General features: G+C 41.5%; 1 protein-coding gene across 1 annotated transcript in view; it reads right to left on the reverse strand.

Annotated features, from left to right (window-relative positions):
* raver2 (ribonucleoprotein, PTB-binding 2) overlaps nt 1-26,185 on the reverse strand; it is a 122,063-nt gene that overhangs the window by 25,281 nt on the left and 70,597 nt on the right. The window contains exons 5-15 of the mRNA XM_085138658.1: nt 19,735-19,926; nt 14,205-14,325; nt 10,367-10,449; nt 10,183-10,281; nt 8,516-8,627; nt 6,592-6,950; nt 5,172-5,280; nt 4,217-4,398; nt 3,404-3,514; nt 2,405-2,506; nt 890-1,108 (exon numbers count right to left, since the gene is read on the reverse strand). Coding sequence (XP_084994784.1) covers nt 890-1,108; nt 2,405-2,506; nt 3,404-3,514; nt 4,217-4,398; nt 5,172-5,280; nt 6,592-6,950; nt 8,516-8,627; nt 10,183-10,281; nt 10,367-10,449; nt 14,205-14,325; nt 19,735-19,926 — 1,689 coding nt within the window. The remainder of the gene's footprint in view (nt 1-889; nt 1,109-2,404; nt 2,507-3,403; nt 3,515-4,216; nt 4,399-5,171; nt 5,281-6,591; nt 6,951-8,515; nt 8,628-10,182; nt 10,282-10,366; nt 10,450-14,204; nt 14,326-19,734; nt 19,927-26,185) is intronic.

Below are 26,185 nucleotides of genomic sequence, written 5' to 3' on the forward strand. Positions count from 1 at the left end.
TTGAGTGACTTTAACGGCCTTCAACTACGCAGGGAAAAACATAAATACAAGCTGCACTGAATGGTAGTCTACTGGTTGATTTAAGAGAGAAAAAAGAGGAAACAAATTCTAAGCAAGCAGCCTTTATAACACTGCACTGTTAGGTTTGAAAGCAGAAACGCATGGAGCTACTTGCAGCTAATGCAGACCAGCACAGACCTTCAAACGAGGACTGGTATTTAAATCTCTGGCAGCACTGACATCAATCTGTACACTTCACACTGCTGCCTGGAGCTCAGCTTTATTGTTTTTAGTCACTGTTTTTGTGTTTGTTTCAGTCTGAAGTGCCTATTTCCTATTCTTCTTTCACATTAAAAGGCCTACAAGGAAAGGAACGGATCCTAACGTTTGACCCAGTATAGCAGCTTTTAATTTGAAACATCTATGCAGGGAGCATAGAGCCACATCCCAGCAATTTCTCTGCTTTTAGCAGCCTCAGCAACTCTTTTTTTTTAAAGCCAACCACAGAAAAATACTCCTGCAGTACAGACAATAATCTCTACACATATTTATTATACTAGCAACAATTGCCCTACTACACATAAAGGCATACAGAAAAGGTTAGCACAATATATCACTTTTCAATTCAGCAGGATGAGCAGCAACCCCCTCCTCCCAGATCCCCACTGTCAACAACGAGTGCAGCGCTCTAATATCAGAAGCTGTGGAGGAAACAACAATTCAACATTTCACTTAGCTGCAATATGAAATGTTGAATTGTTGTTATTTGGCCCAAGACGAGTGTGTCAAAAAGAAATGAAAAGGAAGGAGAAAAAAACCCCTAAAAGAATAGAGACAAAAAAAATGTGTTTCGTGTCTCATACGGGATCATGGGTTGTTCTTTACTTACATAGTAATAGGTGTTCCAGTCCGCAGCAGCGGTGTGTGCGTGTGTGACAGGGTTCGGTGCGGCCGCAGATGGGTGCGGTGCCCCGAGGAAGCCGGGCATTAAGGGCAGCGTGCTGTAAGCTGGGAGCACGGCGGCGGCAGGTAGGACGGCCGGGGGAGGAGCCGTGCCATTACTGACCGCGTGCAGAGACACTCCCAGAGGCTTACACACCTCCACCTCCTACAGGAAACACAGAAACAAATCGTAGTAGCTTATTTATTGATACGATTCAAAGGTATACTCAGGACACCAAGGAAAATGGTCTCTGAAGCCGTTTTTTGTTGCCGTGTTACTGTTTAGGTGCTGACAGAAACTCATAACGTGAGAAAATAATTGACAAAAGTGTTTTATTCATGTTAGCTTTTCTGCCCTCTAGTGTTTGTTATGAGGCATATCAGGCAGGCTCATTCATACCGGCTTCCTGTCACAGGGGCTTACTCTCCGAGGCAACCATCCCAAATCAAAATACTCATGCTGACATATACACAGCTCAATGTAACGCCTTTGTCAAATGATACGAAGGATTTCTCAGGCAGAGTTATCAAAATTTCCACGAGCTCAGGACGCCAGGATCCAAGCCAGCTGTGCAATAAGATCTATGACATCATCTTCTAAGAAAACATCTTACATGCAGTCGTGTTTCCATTACGTCAGAGGACATTACTTTTGCCCACTTATTCATCCTGGAGCCTCACTCTAATTATTCCACCAAAAAGCATTTATGATTTACCTCAAAGGGACTTTTAGTCCCCAAAAGGGAGACGAGTCCCCGATTCATCACAACGTGAAACTGATATATGTCCCCCCACAAGTAATGCACATATGCTCACATCCAGCAGCAGCAGCAGCAGCAGCAGCAGCAGCAGCAGCAGCAGCAGCAGCAGCAGCAGCAGCAGCAAAGCCTGGATTTGGCTGCTCATTGTGTGTGGAGACGGCTGGCATCAGCTGCTGGGTGCAGAGTGATGCGTTCCCGCTAACAGGGTATCGGTGTCGCCGAGAGGTCAACCTCTCCAAATAAACACGCGGATGAACTTCATGTTAGTGCCAGCGCACAGATAGCTTACTCTCTGTCTGCAGGATAGGAAGCTGTTTGGATTTTTCAAGAGCTTCACTTTGTATCTGTGTGTGTCCGTATGGTCACGTACGATCTAAATGAGCTTATCTTACCCTAATATGAATTATTTGTATGTTCTAACTAATTTAAGAAGACAAATGAATAACTTGTGTAAAAATGCTTATCCCTGGGACACGTTGGGTTCGTTAGCTTTGCTGATACATGTATGATAACTGAAGTGAATGGCTACGGAGGCTGTGTGTGTGTGTTTGTGTGTGTGTGTGTGCGTGCTTGTTCGTGCATATACTTGTGCACAGGATTTTGTTTTCTCTTCTTTTCCAAGCAGCTAGTTGAGGGATAACACCTGGTCAAGAGAGCCGTGTGTGTTTCAAAGAGTTTATGGTGTGTGTGTGTGTGTTTACCTTGCTGGCGTAGCTCTGATTGGCTGTTGCTGGCTGGGAGTAGTATTGAGTGACTGCCTGCATGTAGGAACTGTAATCTCCATAGGTGGACACAGCTGGAGTCTAGAAAACAAGATTTCACATCCATTGTAGTTTTGTTGTGTTTTTTTTACACTGCTTAAAAAAATTAAAGGAACACTTTAATTTTCAAAGGAACAAATTAGATCTCAAGGGGGAAAAAAATCATGCTGGATATTCATACCGAATTTGGACTGGGTAACGTGTTAGGAATAAAAGGATGTGATGGAAATGAAAATATTGAACCTACAGAGGGCTGAATTCAGAACAAACAAAACATTTTTTTAAAAAAGTGAAAAAATGGCAGCGGCCAGTAGACTTCGGTTGTCCGTGTTAAGGGCCTTGTCTCTGGAATCTCCTTCATGTTCTTAAGACTGTGCTGGGAGACACAGAAAACCTTCTGGCCATATGCCATCCTGGAGGAGTTGGACTACACATGCAACCTCTGCAGGGTCCAGGTATCACCTCACGCTAACCGTAGCGACACTGACCCTAGCCAAATACAAAACTAGTGTCAAAGAGTCAGAAAAGATGAGGAGGGAAAGATTGTGAGTGACCTCCAGCTGTAAAACAATTCCTGTTTTGGTAGTTGTCTCATTGTTGCTCCTCCAGTGCACCTGTTGTTAATTTCATTAACACTAAAGCAGCTGAAACTGATTAACAACCCCCTCTGCGACTGACCAGATCAATATCCCAGACGTTTAACTGACCTAATGCTACACTGATTAAAAAGGTTCCTTTCATTTTATTTTTTAGCACCGCAGCTACTTTTTGTTAGTTGCAAAATATTTTAAGTTGCTTGCACAAAGAACACATTTACAGCAAACTGAAGTGGGCAGGACTCTGATGCGAGGATGGAGAAATGAAGGAAATACATTTACATGGAAATACATGGATCAAACAAAAAACAACACGTGGCACAAACAGGTGTGTGTTTACCACCTGAGTGTGCTCCTTGCTGTAGTCTGCGGCCGTGCTGTCCTGTGGCGCGGCAGTGCTGTAGCTGTGGGCTTGTGCCGCCTGATAGTGCTGGTACCACTGCTGCATGGCCTCCTACGACACACACACATTACCAAGCATGAACAGTGCTTTCTTGTCTTTGCGTGATTGTTTTGTTGTTTTTTTCTTTGCCACCTTTTAATTTTTTTTATGCGTCTCATTAAGTATTGTTCCTGCTCTCCAGCGTTTCGCTCCTCTGTCTTTGTCTTTCCAGACAAATTAAACCGACCGTTTTATTGGTTATCTAATCATGACTCATTTGTTTGGATGAGTAGAGTGTAATTAACATTTCTAATGGGGTTTGGTACTTGCTGCGAGCATCAGATATGTCACCTACTGCTGGAGGAGGAAGAAGCGCAAAAAAGAAAGGGAAAGAAAGATGACAAACAAGCAGTAGAAGGGCTTTGGGACTTGTTCTGAGTGGAGTGTTAGGCGTGAGAAGGAGAGCAGGGACAGATGGAGACACGCAGTGCTCGCTGCCAAATCCACTCTCATTCTGTCTGTCCAAATATCCATACCCATTCCCATCTCTTCCACCACCCTGCCTCCCCTAGTTACAGCTCATCCTGTCTCTGCTGCACCCATCCAGCCGCGCTTTGTGTATCCATCCATCTACTCAGCAACACATGCATCAATAGCATATTTGAGGCCCAGTAATGCCTGTTCACACCAACTGAATGTACAGACCCCAAAATTCAGCATTCATATTTGTGTAGTGTGTGTGTGTGCACACGTGCATGTGTTATAGAGCAGCACCTGTGTGTATGCTTGGTTGTACTGGCTGTAGTCAGTGGAGGAATCTGTGCTGTACGGGGCAGCGGTCGTAGCTGCTGCACTGTGGGAGTAGGAGCTGGAGCCCTGGGAGACCACAGGAGCGACTGAGCTGTTGTAAACTGCGGAGCTGGGTTGTCCTCCCTGGGCTTTGCTCCCCACTGAGCCTATGGAAGAGTGGAAGGGAGAATGGGCGACAAATGATGTGTTAATAATCATAATGATGTGGGTTATCACACAAACTGCCCTTTTTTGTAATTTATTTAATTAAATTTTGTATTTTTATAATATTTCCCCACACCTCTACACAATAAGTTAAATACTGGTAGAATCAGAGACAATTCAGTATATAGAGACAATTATAATCTAGAACCTGTTTCATGTTGTTCATGATTGAGATGCTCTTGGACACTTTTGTACGTGTCTGATATGAGGTTTCCAACTGATTTTATTCATTTAGGTGTGTCTGTGAAGGTTCTCAGTCATCCAGGTCATCGTAGTCAAAGGAGCTTGGAAAGAAAAGCGTCTGGACTTCTTTAAGTTGCTTGAAGACGTTTCACCTCTCATCCGAGAAGCTTCTTCAGTTCTAAGGGCAAATGGTGAGGAGTCCCAGATTCAAACCTAGTGGGAGTATCCCCCCGCAGAGGGACAAAAGGACCCCCTGATGATTCTCTAATCGCCTGAGCCAATGTTATGAGCCAATGTTAGGAGAATTGTTAATAAGTTTGTGGCCGGCTATAGCGCCCCTATTTATTTAGGTGTTTAAAACTGATCTGATTAACAGAGGTGGTAGAATTGATCACCAGCTGACCTGAATTGCTCTTCTTGAATAAAAAAGCTTGACTAATAAATGAGCACAAAATGCTTTTAAGTGCTGCAAAAGCCAGGACGTGAACTCTGGTGCAAAAGCTTTATGGTTGTTGTGCGATCGTGTGCTCACCTTGCAGAACTACTCCTGGCATTACACTTGCCAGGTTTAGATAAGGATTAGAAGGCAGCCTGACTTCTTTAGGAGGATCGCCCAACAAAGAACTCTGTCCACTGTTTACCTAAAGAGAGACAGGTGAATATAAAATGTATTATTCACACTGCCACCAACAGGAACTGCAAATAAAAATCCAGTTTTAGTTTTTAGAGGTGTTTGAAGGCAATTACAGCTACTTTTCTTTGCTTCATCTTTATTCCAAACATGTATCACATTGTGGATTTAATGAAAAATACTGTGCTACACAAATTCTAAAAAATACTGATTATACAAACTTTACATGAGGCTCTAAAGCTGACTTTTGTGAGCTACTGAAGTGCTAAAGTGGTGGTGGAAACCTGCGAGGATTGTCCTCTCTAGTAATTACACTTTCTCTCTATTAAAGGGACTTCAGAGAAGACAGTACTGGGACTGGAATCGTGTCCCCTAAGAACCTCGGCACTGTGATTATCTCTGTACACAGACTTATAAGAGATAATGATGTTAGTGTAGTCGCACTGTGTTTAATCCTGGCCCAGTCTAGGAGATTTAGGGAGGTGTTTTAGAAAGAAAACAGACAGGTGGGTACAGGTTGCATTACAGGCATTTTCCAAAGGTAAAGCGCTCAAGGGACTGAGGCTGTTTATTCAAAAAGCTCCCTTGATATTGTGTGTTGAGGTTAAAAGCAGACAACACTAATCAGGAATAAATACTCCCTCCCCCAAAGAGACAGAGACACTGCAGGGTAGAAGGAGTTAGGACCATAACAAGCATTTCTAGAGATAAGTTACAGATCGGTTTCACAGAAAATATCAACAACTTGCATCACAGTTGGAGTTCAAATATTAATTTGTGCAGCAACGTACACATAAATATAGACATCTAGAAACTTCCACCAAACATTTGATCAGGCGACAATTATGTAATACTGACAAGGAGGGCCAGGTAATGCTGCCTGGTTTGTGAGTCTGTCAAATTACACATTTTGAAATGTTAAGACTGTATATAAATGATGGACGTAGCCAAGGGGACATCATCAAATGCTTTGTGAGCATTTTGACTGTCGCATCTCGTTATTTTTTAAAGCACACATCCAATTAAGGGGACGATCCGAGTAAGCGAGAGCACTGCAAGGTCATAATTTGGCAAATTTTCAATCACAGGGTAGCTCCGCCCTAAAGCATCCAAAAATAAATATCATGTTGTATTAAGTAAGAACTGAAACGGTGTAATGATTAGAACATGTTTTACTTAGATCATCCGTCAAATGAGACATACAGGCCCAGTCTAGGTTTACAACTGGACTTCCTTTCAGACTTGGAAGGCCATCTTTTATTTACAGTCTAAGTATTTTGTATTTGCTTCACGCATGCAGATTTTCGGTCGGTGTCCTCACCAGGGGGCAGCTGTCTGAGCTGTTGTGCTGGCCTGTTGTCGTGTAAACTCCTCCAGGGGGTTTAGGCGGTGGCGGGCCAAGGCCTGAGTTACTTATACCCAAGGAATAGCTCTGTCCCTGCGGTTGGGCGCTCACCATCGTCCCTGGAGGAGCTGGCTGCCTGTTGTCACAGGAGGTGGAAGAGGAAGAAGAAGAGGAAGAAGAGGAGGAAGCAGAAGGGGTCGTAGTCACAGAATGGGTGCTGTGGCTAGGTAGGTCTCCTCCTACAGCCCGACCCTGGAGGTACGGCATGACACCTGCTGCTGAAACCACTACTGTGGCATTGTGGGTAGATGCTGGAACTGACTCCTGTCCCAACTCTGTAAGGGGAGATGACAAGAAAGCAAAAAAAAAAAAAAAAAAACAGGAGGAAATGAAAGGAGAGGTGAGTGATAACAGAAAGTTGAAATTCAAGAAACAGTAAAGTAAAAACATAGTATACAGAAAAAAAGGAAATTAAATGAAGGGAAATAAAGGCACGGTTGAGAAAGATGCCAGATAAACATGCGAAATGGCTTTCACAGATGACCATCAGTGTCTCCGTCTCCTCAGGACACAGACGAATCGCTCAGACGGCTGGAAACTCAGCCTGGCCGTCTCTGCAGAGCCAGCTGTAATATTTGAGAGCAAGTTTCCCGCTCATACATCACTGCTTATCGTGTTTATTTACAGCCTGCCACTTAGCTCTCCACAATCCCAATATTTCACTCACTCCAGGGTTTAATAACACAAATATGTACACATGCAACATAATCCCATACAAATGTACACGGGCCAAAAAAAAAAGCACAAACATATAAGTAAAAGATGCACACACACACTAAACGTGAACATACACGCACAGTGGCACTTATTATAAATCCAATATTGCTGTGACAAATGGCCTCCATCGCACAATAAACGAATCCGCTCTAACGAGCCTTGAGCCAACATTCCCCAGCAGATACGCGCACCGAAAAGAGACACGCATGTTCGTATGCAAAGTTGCAAACTCATGCATCCAATCAAATGGGACACACTCACAGTGGTGCACATGGGCATGATTGTTTGTTTTTATGCACATAAAAAGTCTGCGGTATATCATTTCCATTTAAAACAACACAGCTTTTCTCAGCTGGAGATTTGAATTGTAAATCTGCTGCAGCTTCCTGCGCCGCACTGTAACGTACAGCTGGGCGAAATTCAGCCGTCTTTACAGCCTAACAAGCCTGACACACGGGTCAGAATTAGGAAAAGGACCCACAAAATTTATGGCTTTCACTTTAACATGAACAATATTTTTCTGGGACCTTAGAGCCTTCATTATTAACATGTAAAATAGAACAGATTCTGGATCTGGCAGAGAGAACAGACCAAAAGGTTACACTGTAAACAGTAAATCATTGATTTTTAGAAAACTGGTACATGGAAAAATAAAGGTGGTGTTGTAGGAGCGCTACCAAGTTAAAATGTTAATAAGACTCTACTTTCAGCTGCTCCCTGAACCAGCGACCTTCACAGACCTTGCCAAGCAAATGTGTAAGCCGCTGCACTCTGGAGCCACACAGTTAGTTAAACTATTAATATGCTCCCTCTCAAGAAAAAGACAAAAGTAGTAGAGCAAGAAAACCAAAAACAAACACTAAATTAGGTATCAACCAAAGGCTGAATGCTTCAGTGTGATTTAATTTGTTTGCAATAATTAAATGAACTCATCTGATCAGGGTGCTTGTTACCCATTTACCTGCTATTAAGGGGTCGCCACAGCAGGTAATTAACATTTCGATTTCTTACACCGGACGCACTTCCTGACGCAACCCCACAGAGATTTGTGTCTACTTTTAAATTGTGGATGTTTAGCGCGTTAGGTAAATGTGTAAACCACTACATAATGGAACCCGTTTACCTGTAGGAGAGTCTCCCAGGAGGCCTTTCCCCAGCTGCACGAGGCCTGGAGGTCGCAGAGACAAGGCTTTCTGCATGAGCAGTCTGGACGGGTCCCCGAGCAGACTGGAGACCTAATAAAGGGGAAATGAAAGAGGAGAAGGAAGAGTATTACAAAAAAAATGGAACAGAAAAGCAAAATCAAAGAACAATATCATAAACAACAAAATTGGAAGAGCATGAGCGAGATGGTCGTTATAAACCAAACAGAATCCACCATGGAGGGCTGTGCTAGCTATACAATGTTGTGTTAAGCAGATCCAGAGCATCCAATCCAGGAAGGTTTTAGAATTACCAGGAACTGCTCACAGATTTCTCAGAATATGCAGTCTCATCTTCATAAAAGTCCAAGTAGCAATCTCCGGTACTGAAAATGAAACCAGCGTTGAAGTTCCCAGAACTCTAGTTCCTCCAAGACCAACACCAAGAACAAGTCAATCCCCATAGAGTTCAAAATCCCAACTTCAGAGATTAAATTAAAATGTCCTCACAAAAAATAAATGAATAAAAATTAATAGTGATACTTGGATGTTCCACAACAATTACAAAGCAATGAAACTAACTCTTGGGACATGGAACTTCACCTCTTTGGTTGGGGAAGAAGACAAAGCTAACACGTGAGGCTGAGAAATATCAGCTGGATGTAGACAGGCTCACCTCAATGTACAACATGGGCTCTCGAGCCTCCTGGACAAGGGCTAGACGTAATGTTCCAAACCGGAGTTGCCCTTGGCAAGAGGAGGTGTGGATAGACTCTTATCTCTTGCAGTCTGACAGAGCAAAGCGGTTGATTTACCCGTCAGTCAGTCTCCCTACAGGCACATATGGTCACAAACTGGGTAGTGACTGAAAGAATATATACAAGGGGTGCAAATGAGTTTCTGAAGGGTGGGTGGGCTCTCCCGTAGAGATAGGGTGAGGAGTTTGGCCATTCAAGTAGGATGGAGAGCACAGCTGCTACTCCTCTATAGTAAGGAGCCAGTTTATTTTGCTCAGGCATATGACTTGGATGCCTCCCGGGTGAGATATTCTGGGTATATCCTACAGGGAAGAGGCCTTGGGGCAGACCAAAGACATGCTAGAGAGATTACATCTCTGGGCTTGCTTGGAAACACCTCAGTGTCCCTCTGGGTGAACAATAGGAAATAGGACTGGGTTTGACTGCTTAGACTGGAACCTGGACCCAGATAAGCCTGTAGAGGATGGATGGATGGACATGTCAATTGAAAGCTTAAAATGGTCCTTAGTTATGGGTTGATTAATATGTAGAGATAGTATCCAGTATGAATTGCAATCATTCAGCTTAAAAAAGAAAAAAAGATAAAGAAAGAAAAAAAAAAAATCAAATACTCCAAACATCAGTACCCATGACATTTAACTTTCACTTCAGCAACACAAAAAATATGCAAATGAAAACACAGACAGAAACTCATCACCTCAAGGTCTCACTTTAAAAAGAAAAGAAGAAGCAATTAGGTTGCATGATTTTGATGTGGTTTCGTTTTCCTGTGCATTAAGTGCTGGAGATAAAAACATAAGGGCACATATGCACATGCCCTCAACTATGTTTAACCCTCAGCGCTAGCATATGCAAATCATCACACACTGACACACAAACAGGTGTCTTACACTGCTGATGCGTTTGTCTTTGATGTGTAGAAGCTGTTGCTGTGCCAGCTGCATGTGCAAAAGGTTCTGGAGGACTAGTCCATTTCCAAACATAGCATTCTGCAGGGTAAAAGAAAAGCACATCAGAATACGCACACACACCCACACACACTAAACAATTCAGAGATTTAGATGTTAGTGTGACCTGGTGTGCTTTTCCCAGTGTGAGCAGGGCTGTAGTGAGGGGAGGTCTGAGGAAAGGCAGGCTGGTGTGACGCCCGTATTTTCCTAAAAACATAGTCAAACAACAAAGAGAAACACCAGAGCCTCCATTAGTGATTTGCTTTTTTTAAAGTCTCCACCAAAGTACTAATCAATCATCATCTCAACAGGCACACACAGGCGAAATTACAAGTCAGACAACCGATCCATCAGTCATTTACAACACATTTCAAGCAATCACACAGCTGGCTGTTTTATAACAAGCACCAGTAAAGCAATACTGGGATATTATGCAAGCACAAAGCAAATTACCTCCCACATAACTTTAACTTCCCCCCCCCCCAAAACTTAATTTCTATTTTGGTGTTGAAGACATATTTTAAAAAGAGCTCTAAAAACAAAGAAACAAACAAAAACAGGAAAACTTCAATTAACTGCAAACTCCTTTATATACCAAAATATTCTAGAGTCAAATGTGAGGCCATCTGTCCAATAGATAAGCTTGGCCCAAACCGGCTGATGCAATAGGACAATGAAGTGCAGCAGCAAATCTGCAGCAGAATGGCTGAAGAGTAAAAACAATCAAGATGTTGCAACGGCCTGACAAAAGACAAACAATTAAGCAGATGAATTTGTGTTAAGCTCACCAATAGATATTTCATCTTGAGTACTTTTGCCCCATCATATATGCAGAGTACAAAGGATTAATTACTGTCATACTTCCTGATAATTTAATGTTTATCATCCACTGATATGGTCTCTTCCTGGCATTAGAGATTTACTTTTCAGGACTTGAGTCCAAATCACTTTTGCAATGCTCTTGGTCTTATTATTTTCTGATTTCCAATCTCCAGTTAATTTGTTGTCCAGTACACTTCTCACAGTAAACACCTCCGAGGCCAGCTCTCGCTGTGAAAGTGACACCCCACTTGATAAGACATCCAGTGAGATAGTTGACTGTATATTTCTGGGCTCCAATAACTCTTCCAAACGGCACAGAGTCCATTAACAAGTTTCTTTTTGCTCCCCTTGAGCAATACCTCCTGTAGTTTTCTATACCCTTTTTTAAGGGCAACTACGTGTTTGTGAGGAGAGACATTTGTGCTTTCTTTAATGCACCTTCTTTAAAAATACATCACAAAATCCAGTGCAATCCCAATTTCTACATTCAACATACTTCCTGTTTGTGATTCATAAAAACAAAATCGATCACACTGATCTGCACCCATACCACAGATGCACAGCCTTTCTTCTGCTTCTTTTGTGTATGCGTGGTGTAGAAATGTTTAGCTGATTTAGAGTTTAGAAATGTGTTAACATAGAATCTAGAATTATTGTAGAGACATTGACACTGCCCTCAATGTAATAAAGGCCTGATGGTGTCCTGAATTTAGGAGCAGAGTATAGGACACCCTCCCCAGTTGAACTGTGAAAGTAAAACAGAGAGGAGTTAATCCTGAGAGGAAATTCCCCAGAGAATGTTTGGGTGGGGGTCTCAACATTTGACCTGGATAACTGTGGTCTGGAAGGGAAATGGGTTTTTTATGACCTCTAGGGAGTCACCTACACCCACAGTGTTTTAACTGTCACGCACACTCACTTACGTGCACACACACATACACACAGGTATGCGTACACAGTCACACACGAGCACTCACATAGACACAGACACAGAGTTTGCAGCACACCGTAGGGGGGTTTTATGATGGGGACACCTCTATAAAGCTGGCTGTAACTAACAAAGGGGTGAAGATTTTGCAGAGGGACACACCGGCCTCGTCTTCCCTTCTAGAAGTGCATGCTTAAATGAAGATGAATAAAGATAAATAAAAGTTTTGTGAAAATGACTACTGAGTTCCGGTGCCGTCTCTGGAAGTTTCGACGAATAAAAGAACAGGGGTAAAACTGATTTCGCAACAGTGGTAACACAAGCCTTGGTCATAATAAATGTAAGCGTCAATGCTAATGGTAGCTTCCTCCAGAATAAGTAGAGAAAGTTTAACATTTAATCAAGATCCTAATTTTAGACTTTAATTGTGCATACTCTTCTTTAAGAGAGCTCCCCCACCTCTCTCATTTTCTCTCCTTCCTGTTCTCATTTCTTCCCCTAATGTCACACGATTTCATTTTAATACCTGATTAGCCATTCATCAAATAATGAAGCCACTGCCGAGGTGATTACAGTATATAGGAGGGCCTGGCAGAGGGAGACTCGTTCAGCGGAGCTTTGATTGCCAGCCATGCCCTGTAGTCATGATCTAGTTTCTGCCCAGATCATTATCACCAATTTCATCATTTTATATTTGTCTAAATGTTCATATTGACTTGTTGTATAGTGCTTACATTTGTTATCCCACCGCCCAATGCAATGTTTATGCCACAGCTGCCCTTAATTAATAGCTTTGCTAATTACCTTTTATGTTTCTATCATGGTAGGCCAGTAGGCCTGTGACATCGTCCACAATAACACCAGTATAAATTATTGATGTGATATAAAAGTGCCATATGCCAACATCAAGATGAGCAGTTACAAGGTTCAGTTACTATAATTATTAAGTGTTAGCAGTTATTTTACACTTATACTTAAACATTTCCGGGGAAAATACTGCCTAGGCTATTTTCATGCTTACATTTGAAAATGCTCATGAGCTAGTTACATTTATAAATGCTGCTAACCGCATGCTTTTTCTAAATTGATAGAAATATTGATACTGCATAGCATTCTTTAAATATTGTGACAAAATGTTGAGCTTAACAATCCCCCACCCATAATGCGGAAGCTCTTAATTAAAATTTTAATGCTAAAATATCATAATTTTTAAGTTTTATGATTTTTCAAAAAAGCTGAAAAAATAGTAAACCAACTGCAGAGGCTTCTGAGGCCTGAAGCTTTTCCTGCTTGATGCAGGTTAGGCCCACATTTCATAATGCACAGAATGTTTTTTTGATGAATGACAGCTGTGGACTTCAAGCAGGCCAGTTTATCACCTGGAATCTTTCCCTGTGGAGCCATGCAGGTTCAATGTGAGGAGGATACATCTGGCACCATCTTATAGGATTAAGCAAAAATGTATGCACCAAGAAGCTGTTCTAAAGCTGTACATATCATTTCAGCATTAATAAGGCTCTGACAGATGTACAAGCTAACCATGTCATGTGAACTAATGCACCCGTACACCTACAAAGAAGCAGACTTTTTCAGATTTGATTGGTCAGATGAAAGTATAGTTTTCCCCTTCAACTCACCTCAGTCTTTAATAGAGGAGGATGATGTTCATCTGTTTTTTAATTGCATTATAGAGTTTTAACTTTCATTTTCAGATGCCACAGCCTGCGTTCAGTCTTCCTGAGCCAATGCTTGGATTTCCAATTCACTGTCAGATAATCCACTATCCAGATGTTAGGTGTTTTTTTGTTTTTTTCCCCAGATGTACAACTTTTTCAATGTTGCCACAATCTCAGCTAGCATGTAGCAAGATATGCTAGCATGATATTTAAAGAGAAACCACTTAAAAAAATAAAACAACAGTTCTAACTCCTCATATGTTGCCTTTCTTTTTTAAATATATAAAAATTGAGAAACAGAACTTTCATCATACAATGTTTAAAAATTATTTTGGAAAAAGAATTCACAGGTTTTAGGCTATAAATTTTGTGATACCCCATCCTCAGGATTTTCCCGGCCACTCAACGTTTTTAAGGAAATCATCATCATGCCAACACACTTAACAGGAACATAGGAACAGCCAGAAATACTTTTTACATATTTCTGTAACAATACTTTTGTTTCACAGATTTGAAATGTAGACTATCCAGCATACCTCCTCTTTTCCCAGTGTGGTACGGTCTCATGAGTATCTGCAGAGCAGCGGGATTCGTCATACTGGTCAGCAGCTGAGCCAAGTTTGGTTCTGGTAGCAAACCTTTCCTGTTACTCAGAATCTGGAGACAAAACAAAAAACACAAAAAACATGTGAGTGCAACAACACGTGACTATATGTGTGCATGTGTGTATCTGTGTATGTGTGCAGTACAGTATCTGTTTTGATCTTGTCATTAGGAGCCCCTGATGGCTTAAGTAATCATTACACTAGCTTACATCATCAGGATATGGCTCCAATGTCAGCAGAGGGGAGACAAAAGAAAAAAGGCAAGAAAAAATATAAAAGGACAAAGCTGAGAAACGACAGCAGCAGGAGGGAGAGAAAGGACGGGGGAGAAAAACAAGGACAAGAAAGAGTCTGAAGGAAAAAATGTTTTTTAGAGACTTGGGAAGGCCACTTTTATTCACAAGTTTGTATCATATTTGAAAAACAGCTTTTTTCACAGCCTGCTGCTGTGCTGGAACCTGGCTAAAGACGCACATTATGACACATTACATGACTGCTGCCTTTCCAGCATCCAATTCTGTGCTGACACAAGATGACAGCTTATAGTGAGACGGCCAATATTTTATTTATTTATTTATTTTTTTAAGGTTTCAGAGGGCGTTTCGGTCGTTTCAAAAGAAACGGGCACAAAGAAAAATCTTTGTAAAAATGTCTGTCACACATGTAGTTTAGCTCACGGTTAGGGAGCGTCTGCCTTGAACTTAAATACGTCACTTCAAAAGAATATCTGATCAAAGCGCAGCTTTTTAAAATGTAATCCTGCGTCTTGTGCATGGCTTTCACAAATATATACATAACAAATAAGTCTGACGCAAGAATACCATCCTGTTATTGTTTTCATTCAAATTTGTAAAGATGATTAGTAAATCATAGTGCTGACAGAAAGTCATAGAGCAATAAAATAAGGGAGAGGGGGAAGTTTGATAGGCAATTGCCTAGATTGAAAAAGAAAAAAGAAAATGAAGAGACTCCATCTTAGGCCTGTGTAGCCTTTGGTGTTTATCAGTCCTCAAACTACAACAGAGCAGAGTTGTAAAAGAGGTATAAGCACCGTTGGCTCACAGCAAGAAAGTCCTAGGTGGCCTGTGCCTGTTTTTTTCCAGGAGTTCTGGTTTCTTCTGCCCTCATGCCAAGAATGAGTAAAATGCAGAGAGCAAATTTCTCTGCAATAACAAACTGACCCCATCACTGACTGCTGTGGAATTCATTTGTTTAAAGTGCAACAGCTCTGCTTTTCCTAATGTTCTGTCATATGTACAATGGTGGATGTTGAAATGAGGCACATGCTTCCAGCTGTGAGCACAGAAGCCCCACCCACCAGCGGTTTAGGCCTTCTGTTTAGAAGGTGCAACCAATCAGGAAAAAACGTGATAAAGGGTGGGCTTAAAACAGCTTAGAGGAGCTGCACCAAAGACCAGTGGAAGATTTACGAGGACTGTTTTGCATTACTCAGGTTTTGATCTTTAATATTTTCTTTCATATATGAATATATGTATGTTTAAAACCTAACCCAAGTGCATTTTAGAACATTATGTTTAATTAAAGCTGCCCTTATCTCACACACAACACTTCTCAGAGTCGTTTTAAACTCTTGTTTTCTTTCCTATTACCAATAAGCTTCTATTTAATTTGACATTAAGCTAAATTTCCTGGATCTGAACAGTTCTCTGCTGACTTGCATTTAATCAAAGGAGTTACGGTAAGGCACATTACCCCAAATAAGAATTCAATTACTCATTATGCTGAGGAAATTTCATTCAACAGACTCAAATGAAATCCTATTGAATTAGACTGCGTCAAATCGAATGGAGCTGCCCGTGCTCTGGTAGATCCTCCTCAGCTCTGACAGTGTGGCGGCAGTACGCGCTGGCCGCCCTACAGACACGGCTATTTAAAACAACATTAGCAAGGATGGTGATGTTTCCTCCTCGCCTGCCCCGAGCTACAGCCTGACTTTACCACAAGTCAACGTTGTTTCCTCTCTGTCGCATCCCGGAGCCGAGAGCTTTACTGACGGGGATGGGCTGCGTTTGACTCCGTCCTGTCAGCAAGTAAGGAAGAGGAGAGTCTAGTGCACAAGTACACTATGTGTATTCAAATGTTCCGGTGAGGAAAACTATTGTTTGTGTGCGCGCGCGTATGTGTGTGTGTTGAACAAGGCCAGTCATAGCTGACAGCGTCTTTCAAGGGAAGAGAAGGAGGAGGAGGAGGAGAGCTCTCTCATTTCTTTTCTTTCTGCTGGAGAAAATGTCAGCATGCATCAGTCTGTTTGGCTACTGGCACAAAATCCAGCCACACACCCACACACTGTAACGCACACACAGACATGCCAGGGAGGTAAGGAAGCCGCGAAGAAGGGAAAGCGAGAAGTATCGCGTAAGGGGAAAAAAGGACGAAGGGAGAAGAAAGGAGGGAGGGAGGAGGCCATCTGGTCCTCAGCGTTCACACTCACACTCACATCACACTAACTGGAGAAATGAGAGAATCGCCTCAGAGAACTGTAGACAGGAGCAGGTCTTGAGCTCTTTCTGAAGATCTGATGTTGCTTTTACCAGCTGCTCACATTCACTGCAATAATGCTGAAGGGGCCTCGGGGCACTAATGTAACCTCAGTCCTCACAGGATCTCTTTCTGTCTTACCTCTTTTTTCTTCCCCTTTTTCTGGTCTCCCCCCCCCCCCCCTTTTTTTTTTTTGTTTCTTTTACCAATTGCATGTCTTCCTTCCTCCTCAATCTCCCCTGTTAATTTATTCAAAAACACATCTTCCATCCCATCCGTCACAGCTATAACCTCTTTACGTGCATCTGATAATTCACGCTCTGCAACAGCTGTGATGCCATCAGAGAAAGAGAGACTACAGCTTTTAGCTAAAGTGGAAATTTAGCACTTATAACAGCTCGATAAGGGCGATCCAAAGTATAGAGGACACCTGTGGAGAGTTTGTTGTTGCGCATCCAAGTTGCAAATAAATATTAATATCGTTCAGAGACATAAAAAGATCAATAGATGAAATCTTGATGGAATCTTGAATTACACAAAATATATTCATGAAAACCTACGTGACATACTTCAAACTTCAAATACTGTAAAATGAAAAATCTTTAGGATGCCATTTCCCGACGAGCGCTATTTTACATCTCGTCCCATCATTCCTGTATTTTAAAACGTGATTACGGTTCCTCTGAGAACACTGATGAAAGCCCTGAAAACTCATCTCTCTTCATCAAAGGGACATATGTAGACGTTCAGCCTATGACAACGATCCCTCCAGGTCTTCAGCATGAGCCGCCATTACTAGGTGCGAATCTGTGAAAATTGCTCCCCACCTCCAGCTCCACCAACGCATCCAACGCCCACCCACAGCGAAGGCGGTAGCTGCTCACCTTCTATACAAATGTAGGTTTGATGTATTCTGATAACAATAATTATTCTCAACCACCTACAAGCTGCCATACGAGGTAGTGATGCGTTTCATTTATCACTCTCTACTACACAGGAAACATATAAACAGATATAAAATATCATCAGTGTTCGTCTTAATGACATTATCATTAAGACAACATTATCAATAATAATTATGTGTTGCTAATGCAGGATAATCCTTGCTCTTGATTGCAAGCTAGCAGGATACTAACCTGGCTGAGATTTGTTACATACGAAACTCTCTGAATCAAGTGATTCTGACGCAGTCATTGCTGCACTGCATGTGAAAAACAGTCAGTCACGGTGGTGACTGCTTATTTCATTCACGATATGTCTACTAGCATGAAATAAACACCATCTGGACCGCTCTTTAAGTAGCCATTAACCGCTTCCCTTCTCTGTCCCTAGATTCCTTCCATACCCACGTACACACAAACCTGTCAGGACTCAGTAGCTGTAGTAAATCGAGGTACCCACAGGGATTAGCAGGGACTCCTCCTTTTGGGAACTCTCACTTCTCCCTTACTCTCACTCGCTGTATTTACATGCCGTGTGCGGGTTCACTGGGTGCATCTGTTTGAATGGGTGCACGTATGAGTGTCATAGTGTGTCACTAGCTTGTGGTTTGGTTTATTTCAGGCTGCGGGAGACAGCGGAGGAGCCCAATCAGTCTATAGAACTATAATTATCATGTCAGTGCCTCTCTGCTACCACAGCTCTGTGTAGGAGGGGTATCACAGCTACAAAGACCTTCTCGGCTAGAGGGTGTTTGTGCATGTGCTCCACGTCAAACCTCGGTGTTTCTCAGCAGCGGATGTGCAAGAACCACCCGGCACTGGCATCACAATTAGATGGAAAAGTAGCTGTGAGCATATCCGCTCTTTTTTTGTTGTTTTCCTCTGGGTTTTTTTTTTCCATGAGAAGTCCAGTGTTGTAGCATGTGGTCCTCCACGTATGAGGGAATGCTACAAAAATGAGACTACTGTGACATAACGTTTTAAATTTTGAAAGTAATATTAGGATTTATGATAGGAAATAGCAAAGGGAATGTTTCAATTCATTTACAGTGACGGTGGGTTTGGAGGTTTAGGGGGTGTGGTAAGCTGATGATGGTCCAAATACAGTCATTAATGCCAAGCAACATGGTAGAAATATTGATTCCTGGATGTGTCTGGAATCAGCTTTAACAGTAACTAGGATTCCTGCTACTGCCGGACTTGAGCTGCAGAGAGACGAGAGTCAAATCAGCGAATCGGATGATGAAATTCAAATGCATGGCACCTCAACGGTCCACCTATGTCAGATAAGTGGCAGGTAGTTGCCATGGTGACAGCATGTTATGTAACTATAACCAAGTGTCAAAAAGTGATGTGAACTGAGTTTGGCACTTCTTTTTCAAAACAGCTTATAACTCCACCTGGTTTAAAATCCCAGAGAGCCCTGATAACTTGCTCTATGCAGTAGAAAGAAAAAAATAAAGATTTTTCCTTTAATTTGGTGATAAAACCATGCACGTAGATTAATAATTGTGGGCTCAGCAGCAGGTTAGAGATGAAAAAATGTCAGAGAAATTTTCCAGCTTCTGATTAATTTGTTCACTTTAGCTCTGCACACTTCAAATGGTGTGAAAAAACCTCGCATTTTGCAAATCAGCCGGTCGTTTTGGTGTTTAAATTGTGTTTTTATGTGGGAACAGCTGGGTGAAAACCTTTGCACATTTTTATGTGGAAGATATAACTGTGACATACTGACATATCCACACTAATAAATTGTGATTCATCTCTCATCGATTCTTCAAGTCTGTAATAAATACAGTACGGCTGGGGTTTAGTCTAAATAACACTTTGGGCAGGTATATTACATTAAAACTGGTGGGTAGTGAACTGTTAAGATTGCTACTAAACCAATGCTGCCGCTAATATTAGCCTCTTCTTGCGTTAACAGAAGGTGACATTAAATGCCGTGTACTGCCGTCTGCGCTCTCTTCAGTACACTCTGTGATGCGTCTGTGATGCTGCTTTCTCCGTAACATACTCACCATACCCTGGGCAGCAATGAGTGCAGCCAAGGTGCTTCTCCCTGAGGTGCCAGGGGTACAGAGTGACAGACGGACCTCCTGTCCTCCCACCAGGGTTCGGTCCATCTCTATCAGCACAGCTTCTGCCTGCTCGGCGCTCTCATATTCCACCACGCCAAACCCTCGCACTGGACTGCCCTCATCCTGAGCAAGCTAGAAGAAACACACATAAAAAGACATAGCATTTATTCAGTAAGTCATTCTTTTAGATTTTTCTTCTGTGGCTGGGCAGAGAAATGTGGGCTCTAATGTGAAAAATTATTTGAATTTCTTTTTTCCTCGTGTTTGATTTTTCATTTAAATTCCTAGTTGGCCGGGGAACCGGCAACGTCAAGACATTGGTATTGATCACATCCCGCAAATTGTATAAACATGATGAATTGAGCTAATTTGTGCTTAAGGAGATCTGAAAAATCCCTATTGACACTTGTAAATGTGGAGCACTACAAAAACCAAAAGAAAAAAAGAAAAGAAAAAGAAAACAACCCGTATCTCGTGTTTTATTTTAGCTTCTTTCTTCTTTTTTTTTTACATGTCTTACTGGGGCAGAGTAGTCTTCTTATGCTTCCACTTATTACCAGGATTGCATTCATGCCATTATCAGATTTGTGCCTGATAATGGCATGCCTTTTGCAGATGCTCACCTGCTGGAGTGTCTGATTAAAAGCAGGCGCACTCCTGTCATCTGTTTGTTGTTCACAGGAATGCTCCAAATCTACTTAACAGGCTTTCACTAATATACAGTACCTTTCCACTTCCAGGCATGCCACATTAGCTGTAAGATGTTAGAACTGTCTGCTCACTGATGGGTTCAAAACATATGGAATAACCTGTCCTGGTTAAATGCACCCAGCAGGCTGGAGCGAGTTCCTTCAGGAGAAAGTGGGTTGAGTGATATAATAAATGCCACCGGTAGCAAGAGCAGTCCAGCATAAAACCCATCAACTTCTGAAAACAACGGAAGTTCTGACACTACAAACTAACGTCACCAGCCCTTCAGACTTCAGCAATTATCTGTAGGAATAAAAAATTAATACGCCACCACTGCAGCATTATCGCCAAGAGCTGTTTAATGAAGTAAATGTATTTTAAAGTGGATTTTTTTTTTCAGTACGCATAAGAAAATTTACTGACTTCTTATCAGCCAGTATCAGCTGCTTACTGCTTGATAGGTGTGCCCCCCACGCCCCCACCAGAGACCTAAAAATACTTGCATTTACTATCTTTTAATAAATCATCGGGGCAAACAAAGGAGGTCAGACACGTTTTTATATCTGCACGTTCTCGGCACCATCTAGGAATAGCAATATCATTCATCTAGAAGACTGATTGGCAAAACACAATCTTCTCCAGTGGCAGTTATCTGAGCAGCCCAAGCTACCGTCATGATGCACTTTGACTAAGAAAACGAGAAGCCAGCATGAGAGGCTGCAAAGACTGCAAAGTTATCCGAATCCTAATCCGCCCAATGTTTTCAGAGAGTTTTAGACTAACAAATGCACAAATTCATGCATGCATGTATGGGTTTTTTTCTGTGCATGACTGACAGACAGTGAAGTGACAGATAACAGTGGAGTGGAGGTAGAAGTGCTTCTCTCAGCTTCTTTAGTCAAAAAGGATAGATAAAGAAATGACATGATGTAAAAGATACATCCTTTTGCTCTTGCTACACCACTCCAGGGACGTGCACATAGACAGAGATACACACAAACACAACCTAACATAGAGTCTGTGGAAAAGACAGCTCCAAACTACAATAATCTCCTACTTAGGAGCCGGATCGAATAATGGGCCTTTTTCAGCATATAAACTTGACAGAGCATTATTATCATACATTTATGGTCAGCAGTCAATAAAGACATGTCTCAGCGTTAGAGTGTACTGCTGATAAAGACTGACTTCTCTGTCAAGAAGGCTGAGTCATTTCCATCTTCTGAGCTCAAGCTAAATAATGCAGGCAGGCTAATAGCTTATAGCTAATGGACTTTATCAGATAATGACTATGTCCACAAAGTAATGGCTTGTGGTTAAAACATACCACTTAACGTATTGTTAGCACTGGTTCGATTCATATGAAATACAGCAAGAATAAAAAGGACAGAAACTCAATTTAACGTCTCTCACATTTTAAAGGATGTGTGATCTGTTAGAGACCATTTGAAGGTTTGGTTTGTTAATACTAAAATAAATTCATCTTCATTCCAGACACGCACAAACAAAGAGAATTTTGCGGCACTGTTGGAAGTTAAATGCAGCGTTACTTGTAGTGTCTACAAAATATAAACAGCTGTGTTAAAAAACAAATCTGCATATTCATAGACTCTGGATATTTCAGCCAAAGAGAAAAGCTTATATAATTTCAGGAAGCTGCAACTATATAAATGAACACTTTTATGAGAAACCCTTATCTGATTTCTTATATTAATTTCCATACGGTGAAAGGAAGGTGCACTTTTGCATCCATTCGGTACATATTGTGTGGTTTGCTCCCTCTGAAATGCAGCATTTGTGATAGACTTGGCCAATATCACACATGGCTCTGGCCACATCTCCCCATTACTTTAAGCTGCAACCAAGTGATCAGCCAAAACATTACTGACCTTTTTACTCTGAAGAGTAAAGAAGGGGAAAATTGTGCAAAACAAAGCTGAAGAGCTATATTTGTGGTTCACTTTGCACACAAGGTTGCATAAGAGCGTGTGAGTCACAGAGGCTTTTATATCAATCAACACAGTCTGTATCGCACAGGCCAAATGTATTTTGAAAGGTGCAGACGTTGTGAAATACCAATCATGTAGCAAGCAAAACAGCAGACCAATGTGAACACTGGTCCTTAGCCATAGTGTGAGATTTGTTGTGTTAATTGTGGATTAACGTTATTTTGATCAAGTGCATTTATAGTACATCAGCACAATGTTGTTAATGAGTGAAGTCAGCTTTGGTTTCTTTTGAGAAAGTAGCATAACTGTGAGGTTGGAGTGATTTCTATGGAAGGATGTAATCTGTGGGCATCTTTCTCACCTCAACCGGTTGCAGCAGATGGCTGCTCGTCCCTGATCCTGGTTTTACCAGGTTTCTTCCTGTTAAAAAAGGGAGTTTCTTCTTCTCATTGTCACCAAGTGCTTTTTGGGGTTTTCTCTTATCCAGCTTTGTCACATCAGCATCAGTCTTCTTGAAATTTTTATTTTTTGAATCTCTACTGGAAGCATTTCTAGATGTGACACCAGCACCACACTGGTGGAAAAGGCCTGGCTACTCTCTTATAATGTTGCAATAAACTCTGATCTTGAGGGTATGAAAGTCAATAAATCCAAAGTCCAAGTGACAAATTTCTAATGTGAGAGCAATGAATAAGTCCTTCAGGGTTAAACAAAGCACGGGACAGAACAACAGAGACATTAATACGAATAATGATCAACAGTCAGGCAGCAACAGCAGCGTGGAGCAGCAGGTGGTTTTAATGATGCATGTTTGAAGGTAATTCTGTCTGTGAATTTGCTGCCTAAAATAATGCAATATTAAATACAAGCAGAGCTGGGAAAAAACGAGGAAGAAGGATGATCAACAGAAAATTAGCACCTATAATTTCAACTCATTTGAATGCTCATTGATTCAATTATTCTCAACCAAATGTACCAGACATTTTCTGGTTTGTACATTTGGATTCGTAGGTTTTCAGCTTGAAATTCTTAGAAACTCGATGTCTGTTTTTTTTTTTTTTTGGGGGGGGGGGGGGGGGGGGGTGGGGGGGTGAGTATTTTCTGACATTTTAAGGTAAACCATTGTTTGAATACTGAAGAAAAACATTATTCAGCCTATTTCACCTTCCAGGGCTAATAAAAGGAAAGCCCTTCAGAAAGTTGAGTTAGACATTAGGAAAACATCTTCAGCAATAAATTAAAAATAAAATACAATAAATTCAACTAAATGCAGCTTTTGCTAATGTTTTACCACTGTTTGCCAAGAGGTGAAGATATCTGAGTTTTCTCAAGTCGCAGTTTTGACCTCTAAGGGCCAACAAGGTCTACACAGAAACACCCCCCCCCCAATATGAATAAGTCTTCTGATGCCTCCACATGCAGCATAAAATCAGGGAGGGTATAAGAATTCATACACAAAGGCTTTCACATTTATGTGAGCAAATCAGAAACTTGATTATTTATTTTCAACTGCTGCAAACAGCTAAGGCATCAGCTAAACTCAGAAGAGTTTCAAACTCTGCATTTACTGTACATTGCACATATGTATATACAGTACTGTGCAAACGTTTTAGGCAGGTGTAAAAAAAAATGCTGTTTACAAAGAATGCTTTCAGAAATATAAATGGTTGTTTATTGGCCCCAAATGTATTCTGCAGCAGGACAACGACCCAAAACATACAGCCAAAGTCATCAGAAGTATTGGAAGTGATGTTATTGCCCCACAGAGCCCTGATCTCAACATCATCGAGTGTGTCTGGGATTACATGAAGAGACAGAAGGATTTGAGGAAGCGTACATCCACAGAAGATCTGTGGTTAGTTCTCCAAGATGTTTGGAACAACCTACCAGCCAAGTTCCTTTGTTGTTGTTGTGTACCCAGAAGAACTGATGCTGTTTTGAAGGCAAAGGGTGCTCACGCCAAGTATTGAATGATTTAGATTCATTCACTGCATGTTGTTGAAATAAATAATTAACACTTCAATTTTTGTGCTGTATGTGAGTAGTTTATGAAATGATTAAATTTTTTCTTTCCTTTCTCTTTGTTGTAAAAATAAAGAAATTTTGAATCAGTGGAAAGAAAATTCATTTGTACTTTTTCAGCACGAACACTGACGCCTGTTAGCTTCAACACTCAATCAAGTGGCCCCTCCACTTCCTCCCACCTCTCATTCGTCTGCTGTTCCCTCCAGCCTGAACAGGGGGATGGAGAGATGGATGGCTGAATGAATGCAGGGAACACAAGAGGAATATGCACGTATGTGTGGAGGAGTAGGTCGATAGGCTATTATCATCAGCATATATTAAGCAAACTGCATGGAAATGACCGGAACCACTTTACCACTTGAGATATGGATGGATGGATGGAAGGGGGAGAGAGAGTGGGAGTGAGGAGGGAAAAGAAAGAAAGTAAGTGGCGGAGGAAGGGGACATAAAAGTGAGGCAGAAAACATCAGCGATTGATTAAGTGACTGATGATTGGAGAGAATGAGGGGAGGTGGGCTGACAGAGAATATGAGCCAGAAAAGACAGGAAGAAAAACACATAAAAACTTGCTAACCATTATTTTTGTGTGGACACACACAAACAAACACACACACACACAGAGATGCGCGTGCGCACACACACACACACACACACACACACACAGGTATTCATAGCTTGTGAATCTAATTCAGCGGTCCCTTTTTTGTGCCACGGACCAGTTTATGTCCGACAATATTTTCACGGACCAGCCTTTAAGGTGTCGTGGATAAATACAGCAAAATAAAACCAGTACCGGTACCAAAAAAAGATTTATTCATAACACACGGGAAGAGACACTGGGAAACTGAGTTAACGATAAAAACGATTAAAAAAATAGTGATAAAAACCGATAAAAACCCTGAAAACTATAAATTTCACACCCGAGCCTCAACTCCCACGGCCCGGTACCAAATGACTCACCGACTGGCCCGGGGGTTGGGGACCGCCGATCTAATTGACATAATGCTTTCCGTAGCCCTTACCTAACCATAACCCAAATGTAACCCTGACACTAAAGCCACATTTTGAGTCTTAAAAATGCCTTCAAACTCATGGGGACCAGGATTGTGGTCCCCATAAGGTGTGTTGATCCCCACAAGTACAGTAAACTTCCAATTTTTGGTCCCCACAATGATATGAATGCACTCTCTCACACACACGAGTGGAAGTGGGTAAACTGTGAAACAAACATTATATATCAAATTGGATTGTGTGAAAATGGCATTCAGACTGTCATCAACTTGTGTTTGTGCGCGCGTTCGTGAGCAAGGATGCAAAGACTGAGTGAGCTTCTCCCTTAATTTTTTTTCTCCGACTGCACTCACACAACAGAAGACTGGAATATATAAAACATTCAATCATTATTCGAATCTGCACAATTATGCAAATTTAAAATGGGCTTGTGCGTATTGTATCTGAGCCTTGTGGATGCCAGTTGTCATTTAGCTCTTTCTCTCTCTGTTTCCATGTGTACAGTCTCTTTAAAAACCCAACACCCCTCCAACAAAGACCATAATTTCTGGATCATGGTTTGAAGATTGAAATGTCCTCTTACTCCAGGAGTGTTCACATTAAGACTACTGTACAGAGAAAGACAAAAAAAACAAAATATTTCTGGTCTAATGTCAAGTTTCCCAGATTTTCCTTCAAAATGATGCTTTAAATGCCTTTGGATGACAAAAAAACAA

This window comes from Neolamprologus multifasciatus, chromosome 17 (genome assembly GCF_963576455.1).
Source record: "Neolamprologus multifasciatus chromosome 17, fNeoMul1.2, whole genome shotgun sequence".
In the NCBI taxonomy this organism is placed as follows: domain Eukaryota; kingdom Metazoa; phylum Chordata; class Actinopteri; order Cichliformes; family Cichlidae; genus Neolamprologus; species Neolamprologus multifasciatus.